This window comes from Otolemur garnettii, unplaced genomic scaffold (genome assembly GCF_000181295.1).
Source record: "Otolemur garnettii isolate 467f Iridium unplaced genomic scaffold, OtoGar3 scaffold00019, whole genome shotgun sequence".
Taxonomy (NCBI): Eukaryota; Metazoa; Chordata; class Mammalia; order Primates; family Galagidae; genus Otolemur; species Otolemur garnettii.
In genome coordinates this window covers 6032125-6052607 of record NW_003852414.1, presented here as the reverse complement: position 1 = coordinate 6052607, position 20483 = coordinate 6032125, and the positions used below count along the sequence as shown (strand labels likewise).

Sequence of the window (20483 nt, the reverse complement as noted above, 5' to 3'; positions counted from 1 at the left end):
TTCCTTATTCGTGTGTCTAAATTTAGCATCATTAGTAAGCTCAAAAATTTTTTATGCTTCCTCTTCCAGACCAGTTGTTATGTTTGTGTTATTTTTAAAGAAGTCACTAAAAAGTAACCTCCGGGAATGCCTGTCAGATACTTTATTTCAGCTGCACCAGTGCTATCTGTCCTCTATAGTCATTCATCGGGACGTGGCACACAGCAGTGTGACCAGGCATTTGTGAATTTTCTGGTTACGATTCTGCCGGTACAGCCCTCACTGCTTGTTCTCTTTGGACTTTGCTGAACAGGGATTTTCATCCATTACGTTTTCAGAGCAGCGTTATCTTGTCTGACTGATCTTTAATTTATGCTAACCTCTATACTTCAGTCTTAATCTTCTCCCGACCCTGTATTTCCCCTTTCCAAAATTAGCCGCTTTGTTGCCCTGTGTCCGAGGGCTGTTTGCAATACACCAAGGCAAGCTGGAAAATGAGATTGCAGGCTTCCAGGGCAAGAGGGCATTAAGAACAAATTTTCAGAGGGGACAATGTCTTCTCCCATCAGGAAAGCATGTCAGGTACTTAACACTTGGCCTGGCAAATAGGAATCCAAAGAGATGCCTCTGCCAGCCTAGAAAGAAAGTTACTCCAATTTACTTATTTTTAATTTTTTTATTTTAAAGGAATGGGGATCTTGCTGTGTCACCCAGGCTAGAGTGCTGTGATGCCATCATAGCCTCAAACTCCTGGGCTCAAACAGTCCGCCTGCCTCAGTCTACCAAGTAGCTGGGACTATAGGCAGCCACCACCACACCTGGCTAATTTTTAAATTTTGGGTAGAGACGGGGTCTTGTTTTGTTACCCAGGCTGGTCTTGAGCTTCTGGGCTCAAGCAGTCTTCCCGCCTTGGCTTCCCAAAGTGCTGGGATTATAGGCCTGGGCCTGGCCTTCTCTTGGTCTTTGAAGCGATAGCTACAACCTTTATGTTCAGCTTGTCTATCTACAGACCAACGCCTGACCCCCTGGGCAGGGGAGTGGCTTTAGGAGAATAGGCTGGGCAAAATGACATAACCATCTACTGATCTAGAACATGATCAAGAGCAGTGGGCACCTGCTAGGCTGCAGAACTGGAAACCATGAAGTTAGTCACAGAGCCAGGACATGGCTCCTGGTGGGATCTTTCTGCCCTCCACCCTGACTGCCACAGCCAAGTTCAACTGACCAACTTTAGGGGCCAGTCTGTGGAGGTCCAGGTTCAGGAAAGGGTAACTATAATATCTGTTTCACTTCCCACAGAACCCCGGGTTCAGCCAGGCAGACAACAAGCCTCTACTCATTTTTATTATTATTATTATTATTAAGCCACCCATCCATGTCCCTGGGTATCAGGCACAAGGCTAGGCTGTCACTGCCCAGATGGTAGCAAGTCATCGCAGTTCTTATCATAAGGAGTTTGGAGTCCGCTGAAGATAATTAAAGTGTGTGAGACACTGGTTAAAGTCATTTCAAATATTGCCATTCTGAGTACACTATTACTTATCAAAGGACATCATTTTTCTTTTCTTTTCTTTTTGTTTTTTGAGACAGAATCTCATTTTGTCACCCTGGGTAGAGTGTTGTGGCTTTATAGCTCACAGCAACCTCAAACCTTGGGCTCAAGAGTTCCTCTTGCCTCAGCCTCCTGAGTAGCTGGGATCACAAGCACCCAGCACAACCTTCAACCTTCAGGCAGTTTTCTTTTCTTTCTTTCTTTTTCTTTTATTTATTTATTTATCTATTTTGGTAAAGACAGGGTCTTGCTCTAGCTCAGGCTGGTCTCAAACTCCCGAGCTCAAACAGTCTATCTGCCTGGGCCACCGCACCCGGCCCATCATTTTTCCATGGTGATTGAGAATGAGTGAGGTGAGCTAACAGAAAGTTCCCCTAATCATTCTCATAATTAGCTCCCCTATGTGATATGAGCTAACAGAAAGTTCTGATTTTGCTCATCATTAGCTCTCATACATGCAGTAAATAGGTTCGCTAGTTTTCCACGGAATGCCATTCAGATTTCAAATATTTTTTCGGTAGTTTTTATCAGTTATTTCCTTGGCCACCTCTCTTCTTTCCGTGGTGAGACATGGAGCTATAGGCAGGTGTAACTGCTGTCTCGTCTCCATCCTGGTCACTTAGGAATACTCTATAACAGTGGTTCTCCACCTGTGGGTTGAGACCCCTCCGTCACAATGAAAATACATCGCGGCATTAGGAAGGTTGAGAACCGCTGCTCTATAAAGACCCTGCTTGTCCCGGGAACTTATTGATACGGTTTATTTGGGCGATCACATTTTCCACTTTCCTTTCCTTATCTCTCTCTCTTTTTTTTTTTTTTTTTGCAGTTTTTGGCCAGGACTGGGTTTGAACTCGCCACCTGGCATATAGGGCTGGCACCCTACTCCTTTGAGCCATAGGCACCGCTCTCCTTATCTTTTTTTTCCTCTCACTCCGTGTTAATGTGTTCAGCAATGTCCTTGTAAAAAGTCCCATTGTTAACTTAAAAAAAATTGTAAACTATTAGTTTCATTTTCTCTGAAAAGAAAAGTGGGATTTCATCTTATTTCCTCAAAAGTATTAAAAAACACATTCTTGGCTTTGAAGCCACGTGAGATGCCACGCATTTTAGCTGGGAATGGATATCTTCGAGCGAAGCCGAAAGAACATCCACGCTTGATAAGTTGTCTAAGGGAGAAAGTCACCAAACTGACCCCATCTGGGCTCCACTTATGCCCCTCAGAGCCTGGCTCTAACGAGGTATAAAATAGATGTTTGTTAATTACACGTTTTGATAAGAGTTCTTTGTTGTGCGGTCTCTATCTTAAAATAGCTTATTTAAAATTGCCCAGATGACTCGTGTTTTCATTCAATTGGACATTCCGCGACGTTTTGGGGTGGAGAAGGAAACTGACCGCGTTCCTTCTGCAGAAAGGGACAGTCTGTCTGTATTCTTGTCCTCTTTATGTCGTCTTGTATCTGTCTTCCGATTATGCTCCTGGCATGTACACGCCACAAACAGCACCTTAGGATTCAGCCGCCTCTCTGCGCACGCGGTGAAACCCGAATCTGAGTTGAGAAAATGGGCCACAGCCACCCAGCGCAGCGTCCTCCACAAAGTGGGGCGCCCCGAGGAGGCTCACAGGACTGGAAGGAGAGAGAGTGGGGCTTAATAAAGCCTGGCCGTGTAGAGAGTCCCTTAGCTTAGGAACAGGGGCAAGAAGGTAAATTGTTTCTAATGTAAGTCATCGGCTGTATACTTCCTAAGGGCTTATTTTACTCTTTCATAGAGGGGTCTGTAATAATTGGGACATCTTAGTAAGAGTTACAGTCTTTAAGTCTTGCCCTTGAACTTTATGGACGCTGAGAGCCTGTAGCCAGTGTGTGCCGAGGACTTCTCGGTGGTCCACCTTCTGCAGTGCTTCTCAGCCTACTGACCGGTGGCCCGTCACACAGGCATCCCCAAGGGAAGGGACAGAGGCTTCTGGGGCTGCTCAGCTGGCTCTTGTAAGGGAGGGCTTGCTGGTAGGGGGAGGGAGTGTGCAGGGAGACCAGCAGGAGCTTCCAAAATGACTAATCCCTGTAGAAACTGACCTGAGAAGTGCCCTGCTCAGCCTTCCAACCCTAATTGTTCAAAAGGTGATTTCAGTGACAGCAAAAGCATCAGAGAAACAGGTGCTCCTACCCGGCCTGGCACCAAGACAGCTTAGACCTTGGATGAGTAGCAAACTCAGAAGTGTTCGAGTTGCTCAGGGACAAGTGCTTTGCTCAGATAGGTCTTGACTATTTTCTGCTTTTTCGCCCCATAACAAAGCTTTGCTCTAAGTGGCTGCTTGATAAGTTATCGGGTAGGTGTGGGCACAGGATCTGAGGTTCTACCCACACTTTTTAAGACAAAGAAGTAATTCCAAAATAAGAATAGTAATAATAATAATGATATGAATTTTGACCAGAGGGCCCTACAGAACAACTGCCTTTTGCCCGTGTGATGGGAATAGTTTTCTTTCAGCTTTGTACATTACTGCCCGCAGAACTGGCGACCTTGGGGCACCTCTCTGTTTCTGGGGCACGTTTTGACTGAAAACTGGGTTGTATTGGAGGAAACATTTGAAACCACAAAAGAGGGTGTCGTGACACCTAAGGACATGAGAAGAAAAATTGGCTTTACTAGAAATCAAAGAAATGAAAATAATGAGAAGTTACGGGGAAAAAAATAAGCAAGACTACTTTTCCTCCACACTACGGGGGGACTGTCCATTGGGAGGGTTTATCTGAGGTCAGGCTGACAACACATATGGCATAGCACCCTGCACACTGCTCACTCCTTTTCTAAGCAAGTATTCTCAATAATTTGAGGCCTATATGGAGTGTTTGTGTCTCAAAGCGTTTAAGAATGGAATCCACATTCATGCCCAACATCTGTATAATGTTTAATTTGATCACACACACGCAGAAAACTGTTCTATTCATCCATTAAAATTAAGCAGCACGAGAGGAATTTGTTATACTTGAAGAAATTAAACTCAGGGTTCACAGAACTGGCCTCACGTTCATACTTCCTTAGTTAGAATTCTCTCCCAGCTACTTGTATGCTATGCAACGTTTAGCCTGTCTGTGCCTCAGTTTCCTTATCTGTAAGAGGGGGACATAATGGTGGTTGTAAGCCAGGCGAGGTAGCTCACACCTGTAATCCTCGCACTCTGGGAGGCTGAGATGGGTGGATCGCAAGAGCTCAGGAGATCGAGACCAGCCTGAGCTACAGCGAGACCCCATCTCATAATAGTAGCCAGGCATTGTGGTGGGCACCTGTAGTCCCAGCTACTTGGGAGGCTGAGGCACGAGAATCGCTTGATCCTAAGAGTTTGAGGTTGCTGTGAACTATGATACCACAGCAGTCCACCCCGGGAGACACAGTGAGACTCTATCTCAAAAAAAGAAAAAGTGGTTATAAAGTTTACCACACTGACTGCCACACTACAAAAACAAAGTTCTCCTTGGGGACATGGTGTTTTTTTTAGGTCAAGATAGGCCAAGACACAAGGGAGTTATATATGCTTCACGAGGCCCCAGGCACAAAACTAGTGTAAGCTACATACAACACACAAGGCAGTTCATGTGTTAAATGAAATAATTTTATTTAGTGTGCTTAGCATAATGTGTGACGCAGCCTAAGTGCCCAGGACAAGTTAGTGTTATGCAAGTTACTTAACTTCTGTGCCTCAGTTTCCTCCACTGAAAAATGGGAATGACAGTAATTCCTACCTCACAGGGTGCTGGGGACGCTTAAATGAGTTAATGTCAGAAAGCACTTAGGGACCCAGCACACCACTGGGCACAGTTGAGTCAGCACTGTGTAAGTGTCAGCCATTTGTACTACAAGCGTTGGGACGCCTAGTAGAAAAAAATCTAGTTTGAAAATCCTAGTCTTGACACACACCTAGACTAGAAAATGCCCATCAAAGACACTATCTGTGAGTAGAAAGACTGCAAGCGACATTTGGGTTTTGTACTGTGCTGTATCCTTCAAATATTCTTTTTTTTTAATTCTTTGAGACAGGTTCTCACTGTGTCACCCTGGTTAGAGTGCCGTGGCATCAGCCTAGCTCACAGCAGCCTCCAACTCCTGAATTCAAGCAATGCTCCTGCCTCAGGCTACCCAGTAGCTGAGACTATAGGCACTCACCATGATGATACTGGGCTAATTTTTCTATTTTTAGTAGAGATAGGGTCTTGCTCTTGCTCAGACTGGTCTGGAGCTCCTGAGCTCAAGCAATCTACTTATCTCGGCTTCCCAGAGTGCTAAGATCATAGGCTTGAGCCACCGCGCCCCAGCCCCAGCATTCATTTTCAACAATAAGTACATATTCCTTTAGTAATGTTTAGAAAAACTAATAGTAATTTGAAATATTTTTTCTGCATGACTAATGCTTAATTGAAGCAGCTGAGTCCTCTGATCTTCCTTCTAGTTAATGGTCTCTCTCTATCATAGTCTTAATGGTCTCTCTCTATTATAGTTCCAGGGTCTGGTCCTTTGTAAGGAGTAGCGTAAGATTTCCGCACACTGTGTAGCAGTGTTATTCAGATTCCTTCCTTCATTGCATTAGAGCCATTGAACTCCGGGTCTGTGCTCGAATCATTTGGGGGAGATTTTGAAATACAAGGTCTGATAATTAGGTGTGCAGCCTTATCCTAGAAAAAGTGCTTTGAAGGGTGGACTAGGTGCTTGGCGTCAGGGCGTAGCTTCCCAGGGGGAGTACCTGGAAACTAAGTTTTGACCATAGTCATCTTTAGCAGTGAGGTAGGTGGCACTTTTCCCAGGATGAGTTCGTGAACTTAATCGTTCAACCTCATATTCTAGTGTTGTCTCCTCACTAGACCTATCACATCTGCATGTATGGGGCTTGGCCCTGGGTATCTAAGGAAATTCTCCTGTGCAGCCAGGGAGCCAAGAGCAGCATGCACGGCATATTGCCATCCCTGCCTTGCAGAGAGCTTGGCTCCAATAACACAGCCCCCCTCTTCCTCTCTCAATCTCAGAGTCAGCCCTAGCAGTGTCTCCCAGACTGTCAGAGGGCAAGAATCCCTGGGAGTACCTGTGAAAAACACAGATCCCTGGGCTCTCACCCACATCTACCGAATCTGAACTTTTCAGAGGAAGAGACTCAGCCCCATGTATGTTGAACAAGCCCCCTGGGTGATTCTTAGCAACAGGGAAGTGTGGGAATTCTGCCCAGGCCAAGGTTCTCAGCTGTGACTGCATACTGGGAATATCTGGGGACACCTGGAGAAGTTCTGACGCCCGGTTGCTGCCACCCACTGTGTCCCCTGACTTCCAATATTTAGACGGAATGCATCTAGGACACAGCTTGGACACGGGTTTTGAAAGTCCTACTGCTTCCTGGTGTGCAGTCATGGTTGGCAATAGCCAGCAGGTTGGTGCTCAAAGTAAGATCCCGGGGCCAGCAGTGTTGGGTATCACCTGGGAACTGTTAGACGTGTTGTTTTTGGAGCCCCCTCCAGATCTACTGAATCAGAACCTGAGAACGGAACCCAGAAATCTGCGTCTGAGCAACCCTCTCAGGGATTCCAACTCCTCTCTTTTTTGTCTCTTTTTGTTTTGAGACAGAGTCTTACTTTGTTGCCCTGGGTAGAGTGCCGTGGCATCATAAACTTATAGGAACCTCAAACTCTTGGGCTCAAGCAATCCTTTTGCCTCAGCCTCCTAAGCAGCTGGGACTATAGGCACCCACCACAATTCCCAGATATTTTTTAGAGACAGGGTCTTGAGCTCTTGCTCAGGCTGGTCTTGAACTCATGAACTCAAGCAACCTACCCGCCTTGGCCTCCCAGTGTTAGAATTATAGGCCTGAGCCACTATATCTGGCCAGAACCACTTCTCTTGAGCAGTGATGTTAGAAGCAGGCTCCCAGACTCACTCCTGGAGATTTCTTAGTAGGTTTGGGCTGAGTACTCCACATGGTTAAGACCTCCCCTTGGGAAACACTGCTATAGGGGTTTACCCTGGTCCCCTTGGGCATGTTGAAGATAAAAAGGCCTTGCCATTTCTGGAGCACACCCAGCATCCCTGTGTCCTTGTGGAAGGCCTGCTGAGAGCAGAATACACAGCTATCTTCAGTCACAGTGAGTGGGTCATGTTTTCCTGAAAGCTGGCAAGTCCTGTGGTTGGGAATCCATCGTTCAAGGGTACTGACCTAAGTTTGATGTCTACTAGCAGCAGAGAAGTGCATGGTTATTCTGTGCCTAATGCCAGTGCCTCTTTGTGTTGTAGGTTTTATAATCAGCCCACCTTAGTGTGGTACCCCCAGCCCCAGGCTGGTAGCGACCAGGCCCACAGGAAAAGAGGAGGACCGGAAGTCAGTAGGTCGCTGGGCCCAAGGGACCGAGAGGACCTGGAGGTCAGAGGAATGGCCCAAGCCTACAGCCTGCCTGGCCACGTGAGGGAGGGTCCCTGGGAAGTCGGAAGAAGGACAGAGCATGTGACGAAGAAGGCAGCTTGGGAAGAAGAGCTGAGAGCCTCAGGTCCTGCCAAGTGGCAGAACGTCAGCCTTGAAAGCTGGAACCAGCCGAGGAAATTAGGGAGGCAGATGTCGGATGGCGCTGGGGAGAGATTCTTTCAAGATTTGTACCCATTCATTCAAGGAGGACACATGTTGAATTCTCAGAACAAAAGGAAATCCCGGTCGTTGCCTAGAGTCCTTGGCCCCGAGAACCTGAGTTGCACAGAAATCCCCATTCCATTAAGCGACGGATATTTACCTAAAATGCCTCCGTATCCTCCAACTTGTCCGCCTAATCTGGAACCCACAAGGCACCCAGAGAAGGGTGGCTCCTCGGTGCCTTTACCCCGGCCCAAGTTTGGGAAACCCCTCAAGCCCCCTTCTCATGGCTCGCACCAGCCTTCCAGGGGAGGAGTGGAGCTCAGCGACCGTCAGGACAGCCGGCAGGCGGACCTGCACGTCCCCAGGCACGAGCCCTGCGCCGTGGAGTCTGGCTTGGAGCCTCCAGTGTACGTGCCTCCGCCGTCATACAGGTCACCCCCCGAGCACATCCCAAACCCCTACTTGGAAGAAGACCCGGCTCCCAGACCTGTGTGCAGTGGCCACAGCCAACAGCTGCCTCTGACTGAGAAGGCCGGGGCCAGCGGGCAGCTTCCTCCTGGCCCCTTTGGCACTGGAAATGAGTACGGTGCCAGCCCCCGCTGTCCTCGTGGGCCCTCTGCCACTGCCCACGACAGCTTTGTGCAGTACATTCCCTTTGACGATCCACGGATACGACACATTAAACTAGCTCAACCCCAGGGTTTCTGTGAAGAATCAAAGCTTGATGGTAAGTCCCGGAACTCCAGTCCTGTCACCCCCCAAGAGCCACCTCGTGGGAAAATGCAGCCTGATGGCGCTGTTTGGGATCCACAGGGCCTGACGCCCCTGTCAGGGGATGAGAGAGGCCTGGCCCTGGCTGGTGCGCAGCCGTGGTGGCTGTGGGGCCAGCTCTCCAGGGACGGAGAACCCAGTGGCTTTCCCGACCAAAGAGACCACTGCGTCACCAGAGGACAGCGGCCCGAGGTGGGAGGCAGCCAGCAGCGGCACGCAGAAGGCCAGGTTTCCTCCCCACACTTGCAGGGTGCGAGTACCTGCGAAACTCAAGCCAAGCTCAAAAAGTTTGAGGCTGGGATCCAGACCAGGAAAAGTTCAAAGAAAAAAACAAACGAGACCATATTTTGTTTGGTTTCCATCCCAGTGAAATCAGAATCACATCTGCCAGATATAGATACGAACAACAATGACTTGAAACAGGGTGGCGATAAAAAGAATGGTTCTGATAAGAGCGCGGCCCTGCAGGAACAGAGCCTGCTGAGCCTCTCGTCCACCGACCTGGAGCTGCAGGCTCTCACGGGAAGCATGGGCGGGAGACCCGAGTTCCAAAAGCAAGATCTGGGGGAACCAGAAGACGACAAACAAACAAATGACCTCAGATTCGTTCACTTCACCCAGCACAGAGAGCTCAAGTATGCTGGCTCTTGGCCAGGGCACCAGTACCGAGATCAGCAAACACAAACCAGCTTCCCTGAAGAATCCCAGAGCGTGCAGCTGCTCCCTGGTGCACAGCCAGGGGGGCCAAGCGACACAGGGCCCGCTCCACAACATCCAGACCCTGCAGCCTCCGAGGGTCAGATGCACACGGCGTTGGCTTCTGGTGACCACAGACAGAGGCCAAGCGCTCATCCCCTGAGAGGTCAGAGGTCCCTCAGCCCATCTGGCAACAGTGTCTTCTCAAGGACCTCCTCCTCCACGCACCAGGCCCCTGCACCAAAAGCGGGTCGGAGTCAGCCCAGTGTGGACGTCCAGGGACACGGAGCCAGCCCCAAGCCCCTGTGCGAGGTGGTGAAGGGGGAACCGACGGGCCCGTGCAACAGCAAGCAACTGTTTGGGCAGTTTCTCCTGAAGCCGGTCAGCCGGCGTCCCTGGGATTTGATAAGCCAGTTAGAAAGTTTTAACAAGGAGCTTCAGGAAGGGGAGGAAAGCAGCAGCAGCAGCAGCAGCAGCAGCAGCAGCAGTGAGGACAGCGAGGCTGAGCACCAGCGGGAGGACCATGCTGGCTCCAGGCCAGAGAATCCCAGCTCCCCTGGACACAGCCCGGGGCTGAGGGCTGAGCTGCAGTCGGGGGCGTGGGTGCTGGAGCCTCCCGTGTGGCTGTCGGGAAGGGAGGAGCGTCAGTCTGAGCCCTGGAGTGAGGGCCCCGGGGCCAGCAGCTCTCCCCGCCCAGCCCCCTCACAGGTAGAATGTGGCAGAGGGGACTCTTTCTGGCTAGCAGACGGAAGCTGGAATAACGAGGTTGACAGGGAAGTGAATGAGCCAGTGGTCAGCCCAGGACCAGTGCAGGGACTGGTGTCTTCAAGATCAAGTGGCCAAAAGCCAGTGTCCCCACCCTCCCCAGCTGAGCCAAGGGAGCCCCAGGAAATCCAGAAACTCATCGGTGCTTTCACTTCTGCGAAACCCAGCATAGCAGGCCCTCCGAGGGTCGACAGTGGGAGACAGAGGGGTGCAGTGCTCTCGCGCTCCCTGACGGGCAAGAACCGAGGGCTCTCGGCACCAGACCTGCGGTTGGTGGGGCTCGCCCCAGGACAAGAGCAGAGCACCAGCCAGGTAGATGGGTCTTCAGGTGAAGCAATAGAAATCCCCCCAGGTGAGTCCCTGCAGGCCAGGGCTGCAAGGATCCTGGGCATCGAGGTGGCTGTGGAGACCCTCCTGTGGGGCTCCAGGAGAGCAGGACAGAGCCAGCCTCCCCTGCCTGATGCAAGTGCCTGCAGCCCAGAGTCCCCTAGGGATGAGCCGTCATCATCTGGCTCAGCCCCAGCAGATGTCCTCACAGTGCCCACCGATGCCTTTTATGGAAGGAGGAAGTGCGGCTGGACTCAAAGCCCCCTCTTTGTCGGGGAAAGGGATAGTGCCAGGAGGGCCTCCCCAATGTCTGATCAGTCAAGTGTGGACGGGGTCATCACCAGTGAAGCCTCCAGCCCTGAGCCTCCCCTCAACCTCTTGGAGTCTAGGTCTTTCAACCAAAAGGATATGGGGGCAAGACCTCCCTTCAGGTCAACTTTGTTCCATTTTATAGAAAGGACTCCAAGCGTGGCAGGCTCCGAAAAGAGGCTCAGAAGCCCTTCCAAAGTGATTGAAAGTTTACAAGAGAAACTGGCCTCCCCTCCCAGGAGAGCAGCCCCTGACCGCCTGCTGAGAATGAAGGAGGTGAGTTCGGTATCTCGGATGAGAGTGCTGAGCTGCAGAAGCACTGACTCCACAGAGGAGACTGAGGAACTGACGGCCATCAGAGGCCAGCCTGGGCCACCCAGGGGCTCCAGTGAGGACCACACAGTCTCTGGCTCCAAGCAGGGTACCTCGTGGGGAGAAAGTGAGCGTCCAGCCATGGAAAAGAAGGACGGTGATCAAGACTTCTGGTGCCCAGGTGAGGAGTCAGGCAGGAGGGCTGGTGTTCCCTATGAATCTAGAGTCCTTAGATGGTGGGAAAAAATACCAGATGGGAGGAAAGTGTAAATCTGCATATTTAGAAAAGATTGAGTTTGGCCCGCTGAATCATTTTATTAAAATATTCTTCCATTTCAAAGAATTACCCCAGAAGCTTCCCTTTTAGAGTGAAGATCTTGTAGTGTATGCATGTACTTGAAGTTACCCTTATAAACAACTACATAAAATTATCTACGTCCACAACTTTGCAGGCTTCTTCATGTGAAAAAGTCAGTCAGGAAAGTGAAAGTGTCCCAGCTTCGGTGGCAGCACCTGGACAAATCTCGCTGGACACCATAGCGTTTCTTCCCCCATACTCTCCTAAAATGATAGGCATTCACCCTAATTCATTGTTCCTTATTGACCTAATAACAATGGCACGCCAGGTTGATTCATCAAACTGTCCTTCCCACTATGCTATGTCTGCACCTTCCAAATTTCCTGGCCCTCTGATTTTTTGCTATTTTTACCGCCTCTCCATTCATAAAACTTAAAAAGGGTTGCTAGATAAAATTAATGGCTTATGCTTCTTTCATATCTTACCCCTAGAAAATCTACCCACCAATTACCTACCTTCCTTCCTTCTTTCCTTCCTTCCTTCCTTTTTATTTTGAAGGCAAGCATGAAAGTTTATTGAGAAAGTGAAAGATAGATTTACAGAGCAGAAGCAAGATAGATTGGCCATAGACAGCAAATGGGTCCCCATTATTGTCACAAAGAAAAGGCAAGGAAGACCCAAGTGTGTCTTGTGAAGCCCACTAAGTTTTGATTGTTAATCTCAGATGAGACACCCACAGGCCTTTGGGCCCTCTTCATCCCCTTCACCTTAGCGTATTTTTGGAGCCTTCTCTGATTTGTGAAACCACAAGGCAGTTTCCCATCACTGGTCACAGTGACTTTCCCCAGACAAGATTTCACCATAATCTCAGCTGTGACACAGGAGGCCCAAAGAAGTCTTGGCATCTGTGTTTCAGACGCTTTCTTCAGAAACCAAGAAGCGATCAATTACCGTATTTTATCGTGAAGAATGTGCTTCCATATGTAACGCTCGCCCATGTTTTTTGCGCAGACTTTCTTGGAAAAAAAAAAAAAACCATGCCTTTGATTTAGATTTTTCTCACAGTGCTCTTCTTCGCAGACCAGTATTGTCCTCTTCCATTCCCACCTCACCAGTGTCTTCTGAAGAGTCACTTTTCTCATCCCAGTAGATTTTATCATCCTCAGTTCCATCCATAGCACTGCTGATGTCACATTTTTAAAACAATTTCACCACCACTTTCTTCGTGACACCATTCCCCAATCTTAGGATTCAGTCTCAAACCTACGCAATGGATGCTGTCTTGATTCTGCCTGTAGGTGGTAAATCATTACCAGCTGGTTGGACCCACGATGTCCTCCCTTTATTCGGGCCATACGTCATTCTTCGTTGGACAAAAGTGCTTTCATTGCAAGTCCATCATCTGTTCAACAAAACTGATTACTATATTCCAGGATATTATGTGGGTCACTATGAAAGTTTTGAGACAGACCGTTATGGTCCATTATTTCATATCCAAGAAACACGGTCGACAGTGTCCTGAATGACACATGCAGATTTCAACTGCTTGGCTTATTGGTGTTGCTGGGAGGGCCCCATGCAAATTTTATGGTTCTTGATTTTTATGTATCTCAAAAGTTTCATAATGACCTGCATATTTTGCGTATGAATATCATTATTTGCTTTCTAGAGTTACACTATTTTTTTAATCTTTTTTGTTTTTTTGAGACAGAGTCTCACTTTGTCGCCCTTGGTAGAGTGCCATAGCATCACAGCTCACAGCAACCTCAGACTCGTGCTCTCAAGTGATCTCTTGCCTCAGCCTCCCAAGTATCTGAGACTATAGGTGCCCTCCACAACAGCTGGCACTTTTGCTCAGGCTGGTCTTGAACTCCTGAGCTCAAGCCATCCACCTGCCTCTAGAGTTACACTTTTAAGGCATAAGCATAAATAAAAGAATTTAAACATATATATGGAATTAGTATGACCTGTGTATAATGCATATCCTTAAATTTCCCCTCAGAAATTTGGGCCCAAAAGATATGCGTTATATATGGCAAATATAGTATGTATCCTAGAAATGATTAAAAGAAGAATGGAAATAAACATCAAAAGGTCCACATTATAAAGGCCCTTCCATCATTCAGGCCAGGTCCTTTTCACAGAGTTCTTTTCACAGTAAGGGAAAACTGCCCCCTAAGTGGGAGCCACTCCTTCCAGAGCAGGACCCACCCTTCTTCCTATGATGCTTCCAACAGGTGGTTCTACTCCTCCCACTCCTTTTTATTTTCTGTTTCGCAATCCAAGACTTTAGAAATAACTGGAAACAAACCGTTGTTTCTGCTGGAATGATCCAGAAGTGTGCAGTAAACAAAAACATCTACTTGAGTCTTCTTAAATTTCCCCACAGATGCCCTGGTTTGAGTCTTGGGGTCATTAGCCAGTGATCCTCTGTTCCTTATGCAAAGTCCACGATCGAAACGATCCACCTGCCGGGGCTCTCGTGGGTCCTCTGAGGTTACAAGGCAGGTCTTTGTTGAGGAAGAGAATAGTGTGAGTCTGGAACCTTTGCCACTATGGTAGAAAAGTGTCACCTGGCCTGGCCTGTATTTTGAGCTGTTGGGATTTTCTTCTTTTTGTAGGGTTCAGGTGATTGCTTTCTAGCTCCTCACACGTCCCCCAAATATGCCCCCTGTGTTTTAAGGACCAGCTAAAACATGGCATAGGCTTCTAAAGCAAGTTTCCTCATCTGTCAAATCGTAATGTTTTTATCAGTCCTGCTGCTTTCTGAGAATTGTAAGGATTTTAAAATAAGACAAATCCTATTATAATAAAGCACCAGTTTGTAAATATTTCTTTCTCTCAGTGCATGGATACCTTTTTTCAGGGATTATTTGGTAAAATAGGATTTCTAGTTCAGTAAACCACACCGTCAGTTTTTAGCTTGAGCATTTGACATGTGGATGGAGTCCAGAAGGTATCTAAAAACACACAGATAATGGCAATTTTTTATTTTAGCTAGCCCTTAAAAATATCTCCCTTGTTGGGGTGGCGCCTGTGGCTCAAGGGGTAGGGCGCCAGCCCCATATACCAGGGGTGCCAGGTTCAAGCCTGGCCCCCCGGACAAAAACTGCAAAAAAAAAAAAAAATCTCCCTTGTGATCTTTAAATTTTTTTTAGCTATAGTTGCCAACCACTAGGAATTTTAATTCCCCCCCCATCTGATGCGTTTGTTAATACACAGCAAAATGGCCAAAAATCTGCAGGCAGAGGGCTACTCAAGTTGACAGCGACCCCAGGCATTCCCAAGTACAGGCACGCATCGCTTAATGATGGGATGTGCCGTGAGAAACGTGTCGTTCTGTGATCCCATCACTGTCTGAACATCATAGAGTGGATTTACCCAGATTCAATGGTGGAGCCCGTTGCCCTCTGCACACCTGTACAAAGTGTCACCATACGTCAAGGGAATATTAAGGGTATACAGGCCACTGTAACACAACAGTGTGTACCTAAATATATCTAAACATAGAAACATTACAGTAAAAACACGGTATAAAAGATAAAAAGTGATATGTCCATACAGGGCCCTTGGAAGTTGCTGTGGGTGAGTGGGTGGGTGGTGAGTGACCGGGAAGGCCTAGGACGTGCCTGTACACAATTGTAGACTTGAGGCTGCACTAAGGTAATCAGAAGGCCACTGTGGTACAGTGTGCTGACAGCAAGGGATAGCTAGTGTGGGGTTCCTAGGGGACAGGACTTTTTCAGCTCCATTATGATCTAATGGGCCCATTGTGGTATGTGTGGTCTGTTGTTGACTGAAATGTCATCATGCGGCATGTGGCTAACTGGAGAGCAGGGCACTGTTGGGGACACTGTCTTAGATTTGGTCTGCATAGGTGGCCCTCCATGAGCCAGCCTTTCGTCAGGTGGACACCAGGCCTCATATTCAACGCTAGTTGTTTTGAGAGGAACAGAGGCCCTATTAGTTGAGGTGGTAAAACTTTTGACATGTCTGCTTTTCCACTCACTGTTTCTTCACAAAGTAGAATAAAGCCTTGTCAATGTGTTACTGATAAACCATGGGGCTTTTGAGACGGAGTCTCACTCGGTTGATCTGGTAGAGTGCTGGGGCATCACAGCTCACAGCAACCTCAAACTCTTGGGCTCAAGCGATCCTCCTGCCTCAGCCTCCTGAGCAGCTGGGACTACAGGCACTCACTATAACACCTGGCTGATTTTTTTGCTTTTAGTAAAGACAGGGTCTCGCTCTTGCTTAGGCTGGTCTCAAATTCCTGAGCTTAAGCAATCTACCTGTGTCAGCTTCCCAAAGTGCTAGGACCACCAGGTCCAGCCACTAAGACTCCTCATTCCTACCCTACCCACCCCTGTCCCCGTGTGCTGGAATCACCTCATTGCTCCTGAAGTCACAGCCCACTTAAACCAGATTCTGTTCTGGAACTATAAAATAAGGTCATGCCGTGTACATCCTTAGCCCCCCAGACCTCCACACCCTGTTGGACCTCACTATCTGTGCTGTGTTGTACTGATCATATCATGAAGTTGGTCCCTTCACTTTACGTCTTTTTAGTGGTCTTTTGTGGCTCTAAGAAATCAGTGGCTTAAAACTAATTTAGGGGAGGGTAATCGATGGGGCCGCACCTATGGTGCATCTTACAAGGGTACATGCGAAATTTACTAAATGTAGAATATAAATGTCTTAACACAATAACTAAGAAAATGCCATGAAGGCTGTGTTAACCAGTTTGATGAAAATATTTCAAATTATATATAAAACCAGCACATTGTAACCCATGATTGCATTGATGTACACAGCTATGATTTAAAAAAAAAACAAACGAACTAATTTAGGTCTCAGAATCCCATCTCTGGTCCTGTTCCATGGCAGACGTGTAGCCACAGCCCAGACATGATACAGACCCTCTCAGTTCTATCAGCCTCTGTGCAAACTGTATTAATATTCTGCCAGGGAAAAACAGAGGAGAGATCTGCTTGAGGCTCAAAGTTGGGGGAATCTGGGAAGGTCTAGTGACTCTAGAAGTGCCATTAGAAGGCCAGAAGTTAACATGTCTTCAAGGACATTAGCGTTCCAGGGTATTAATACAGGAAGTACCCAGTAGGGGCAGGCCTCAGCGGGTTGTCAGGAGCTGAACTAGAGCCCACAGGACGAAGGATTGCAAATAAATACTCTGAGTAATCACTGTACCCTGGAGACCTCTGCTGTCCGGTACCGTAGCCCCTTGTCACCTGTGGCTACTGAGCACTTAAACTGTAGCTCATTGAGATATGCCGGGTGTGTAAAATACCGATTCCAAGGACTTTGTACAAAAAAGGAATCTGGTGCAGCTCAATAATTTTTATGTCGATTACATGTTGAAATGATATTTCACATATATTTCATGAAGTAAAACATTAATATCAATGTCACCGGTTTCCTTTTGTTTTTAATTTGGCTACTAGAAAATTTAAAACATGTGGCTCACGTATTTTTTTTAATGGTTTCAGCATCATCTTCCAGATTTGTGTTCATTTTTTATATTAAGTCATAAACACATACATCGTGTATGCATTGATGCCTTTGTAGGGTACAATGTGCTGATTTTATATACAATTAGGAATGCTTACATCAAACTGATTAAGATAGCCTTCACCTCATTTACTTAATTATTGTCTTAAGACATTTATACTCTATACTTCATAGATTTGACAAGTACCCTTGCAATATGAGCCATATTTTTATTGGACCTAGACCATCCTCGGGCTGAAGAGCCAGTTCTGCAGGATTTTCTCCCTGGCTTCCCGTGTCTGAGTCCCTCTGTTTCAACTGCGGGGTTGTGGGCAGCGGGTTCACTCTGCGGAGGTCTCTCTGCTGGGCGTGGCACCGAGAGGACTGTTCAAGTCCCTGGTGATTAATTTGAGGCTTAATAGATGCTCAGCCTCTTCCAGGCCTCCCACGAGCTGGAAGTGTGACCTTTACACATTCTGGTCCATTAGTGACCCCATGTCATTGTCAGTGAAGAAAAGGCACTGTTGATTGCACACAAGACGACTCTCAGAATCTGCACACCATGAGGCTGAGGACAGAAACGCAAGGCTCAGCGGGGAATGGCTCGTGGTTCCACGGGTGGCATTAAGTATAAAATGTGAACTCTGTTGCCTTTCAGCCAGATCGGCCCTGGGTGCTGTTGATCAATTTCAAGCAGGAGCAAGCTCCTTTTCCTAAATGCAGACGCTGTCCCGTCTGGGTTGTCCCCTCTGACTCAACGTGCTGTAAACACTGTCTTGGCCACCGCAGTCATAGTACCCGTTGTATCATAAAAACATCTGGGCCAAGTTATGAAGGAGCCGGGAGGGTGTGGGGAAAGCTTTTCCTGCTGGAGAGATCGGCGTCTCCGCAGACTGTGTAATGCCCAGATGCCAGGTGGATTTCAGAAAAGATAGTTTTGCAACTGTCTTCTGTCAAATTGTACCATCTTTCCACATTTTCGTGTGCGTGTGATTTAGCATTATTCCGGAAATTTTTTTTTGAATTTCAGATGAATATAAGGGTACATGTGATTAGGTTACGTTGTTTGCGATTGTTAGGAAAAGACTGAGTTATATAGTTAAGCCTTTCCCCAGGAGGTATGCCGTTCACCCTTACATTGTACCTGTTAAGTGGGAGCTGACTGAGCCCCTTTCTCCCCACCCTCCTGCCCCCTTTCTTGAATTTGTGCTTTTCCTCTCATGTGGGCCTGTATCTCCAGAATGGAAAAACAAGCTCAGCGCCTGTAGCACAATGGTTACAGTGCGGGCTGCAACACTGGGGCTGGTGAGTTCAAACTCGGCCCAGACCTGCTAAACAACAACGACAACTGCAACAAAAAATATCCAAGCATTGTGGCGGGTGCCTGTAGTCCCAGCTACTTGGGAGGCTGAGGCAAGAGAATTGCCTAAGCCCAAGAGTTGGAGGTTGCTATAAGCTGTGGCACCACGTCACTCTTCCGCCAGCAACATAGACTCTGTCTCAAAAAAAGAATGGAAAAGCAAGCATCCCAAGTATTCAATACTAATTTGAAAGTAGTACTTGTCCAATTCCAGATTTGTTTTCTTTTTAACGAATCGCCTTTTTGCACTACGCTGAGCCTTGCTTTCCCCCCAACTTTATGGAGATACGAATGACAAATAAAAATTAGACATATTTAAAACCATGATGTTCTGTACACACATCTGTTTGGAAATGAGTACCACAGTCAAGCTAATTGACATACGTGTCGCCTGACGTAATCACCATTATCGTGAGTTTTCGGTGACAACTCTTGAGATCTACTCTCTTAGCAAATTCCGGGTGTAAAATACAGCACTGTTCACTGTAGTCACACTGTACATTAAGTCGCCAGGACGTACTCGTCTTATAGCTGAAGGTTTCTACCCTTTGACTCCTATCTCCCCTTTTCCCCACCTCGCCCCTGGTAACCACCGTTCTACTTGCTGTTCGCTGTGCATTCAGATTTTTCTTTCTTTTTTTTAAAGTTTCCACTTGTAACTGACATCATGCAGTCTCTGTCTTCCTATGCCTGGCTTATTTCATTTGTCGTAATATCCATACATTTCACCTGTTTTGTAAATGGACAGGATTTTCTTATTTTTAAAGGCTGAATAACGTTCTGACAGTTTGTTCATCCCTTCGTCCGTTTATGGATACTAGGTGGTGGGGTTGTTTCCAGGCCTGGCTACTGGGAATGACGCTGCAGGGAACAGGTGGTGCAGATGTCGCTTCCAAACTGATTTCCTTTCCTTTCACTATATACCCAGTTGTGGGATTAATGGGTCACATTGTAGTTCTGTTTTTAACTTTTTTTGAGGAAATGAGAATAGGGCTATTGCTGTTTTGTACAATGTCTTGGTTTGGAAATCTAAGTCATCTGGGCCCAGATTGGGGGTTCTCCAGTGCAGGCAATAGAATGGGTCAGTATGGTGGCCAGAAGGTTCTAGAAGCCTTGCGCTAACAGGTGTGCAGCCAGCCCTGGGCCACTTGCTGGCAGTACCTTGTTTCCCCCCAAATAAGACCTACCAAAAAAGTAAGCCCTAGCAGGATGTCTATGCATTTGTTAAATATAAGCCCTACCCCAATAATAAGACCTAGTGATGGGTGTGGCTATGCAGTGTATCTCCGTAGCCACACCATGCATTTTGGCACTGAGTAGTGAGGAAGACTGGAATACCTTTTATGTGCCACAGCTCCTTTCTCCGAGCCATTGGCATGTGGTAACCGTGGTCTCAGGCATCCTATTGCACATGTGCAAATGGCTAGGGGAAAGGAGTTCACGCATCACTAGCACCAGCCCCACCAACAAGGTCAGCTCCCTCGGTCAGGACCCAGAAGAAGATGACTTAACTGTATTTGGATAAATGTAGATTGTTGTATTATACTTAACAAAAATAAGACATCCCCTGAAAATAAGCCCTAGTGTATCATCTTGAGAAAAAATAAGTATAAGACAATGTCTTATTTTCAGGGAAACATGGTAGTTATGGGAGACAGGACTTCTCTTGTCCAGCCAGGCTCCCCCCCCCACCTTCAAGGGACAGCCTTTGGCCACAGACATACACATTCTGGCAGGGCTGTCCAGCCAGTGGCTTCTGGGCCACAGGCAAATTATGCGAGACCTGTTTGGCTTAACCGGAGTGTCAGATATTATGAAAATCATGCACAGACCTTCTTTGTGCCCATCAGCTTTCATTATTAGTTGTGTGTTTAGTGGGTGGCCCAAGACAACTCCTTTCAGTGTGGCAGAGAAGGAAAAAGCTTGGACACCCCTTGTAAGAAGCAAGCTTTCGTTAGAGTTGGGATTCACAACAGGAAAAAAGAGAGAGAAGAAGAGAGAAAGAGAA

At 47.4% G+C, this 20483-nt stretch overlaps 1 protein-coding gene across 1 annotated transcript in view; it reads left to right on the top strand.

Moving 5' to 3' along the window:
* The window catches only part of JCAD (junctional cadherin 5 associated), a 43642-nt gene that overhangs the window by 21567 nt on the left and 1592 nt on the right, over positions 1–20483 (top strand). The window contains exon 4 of the mRNA XM_003786860.3: positions 7802–11493. Coding sequence (XP_003786908.1) covers positions 7802–11493 — 3692 coding nt within the window. The remainder of the gene's footprint in view (positions 1–7801; positions 11494–20483) is intronic.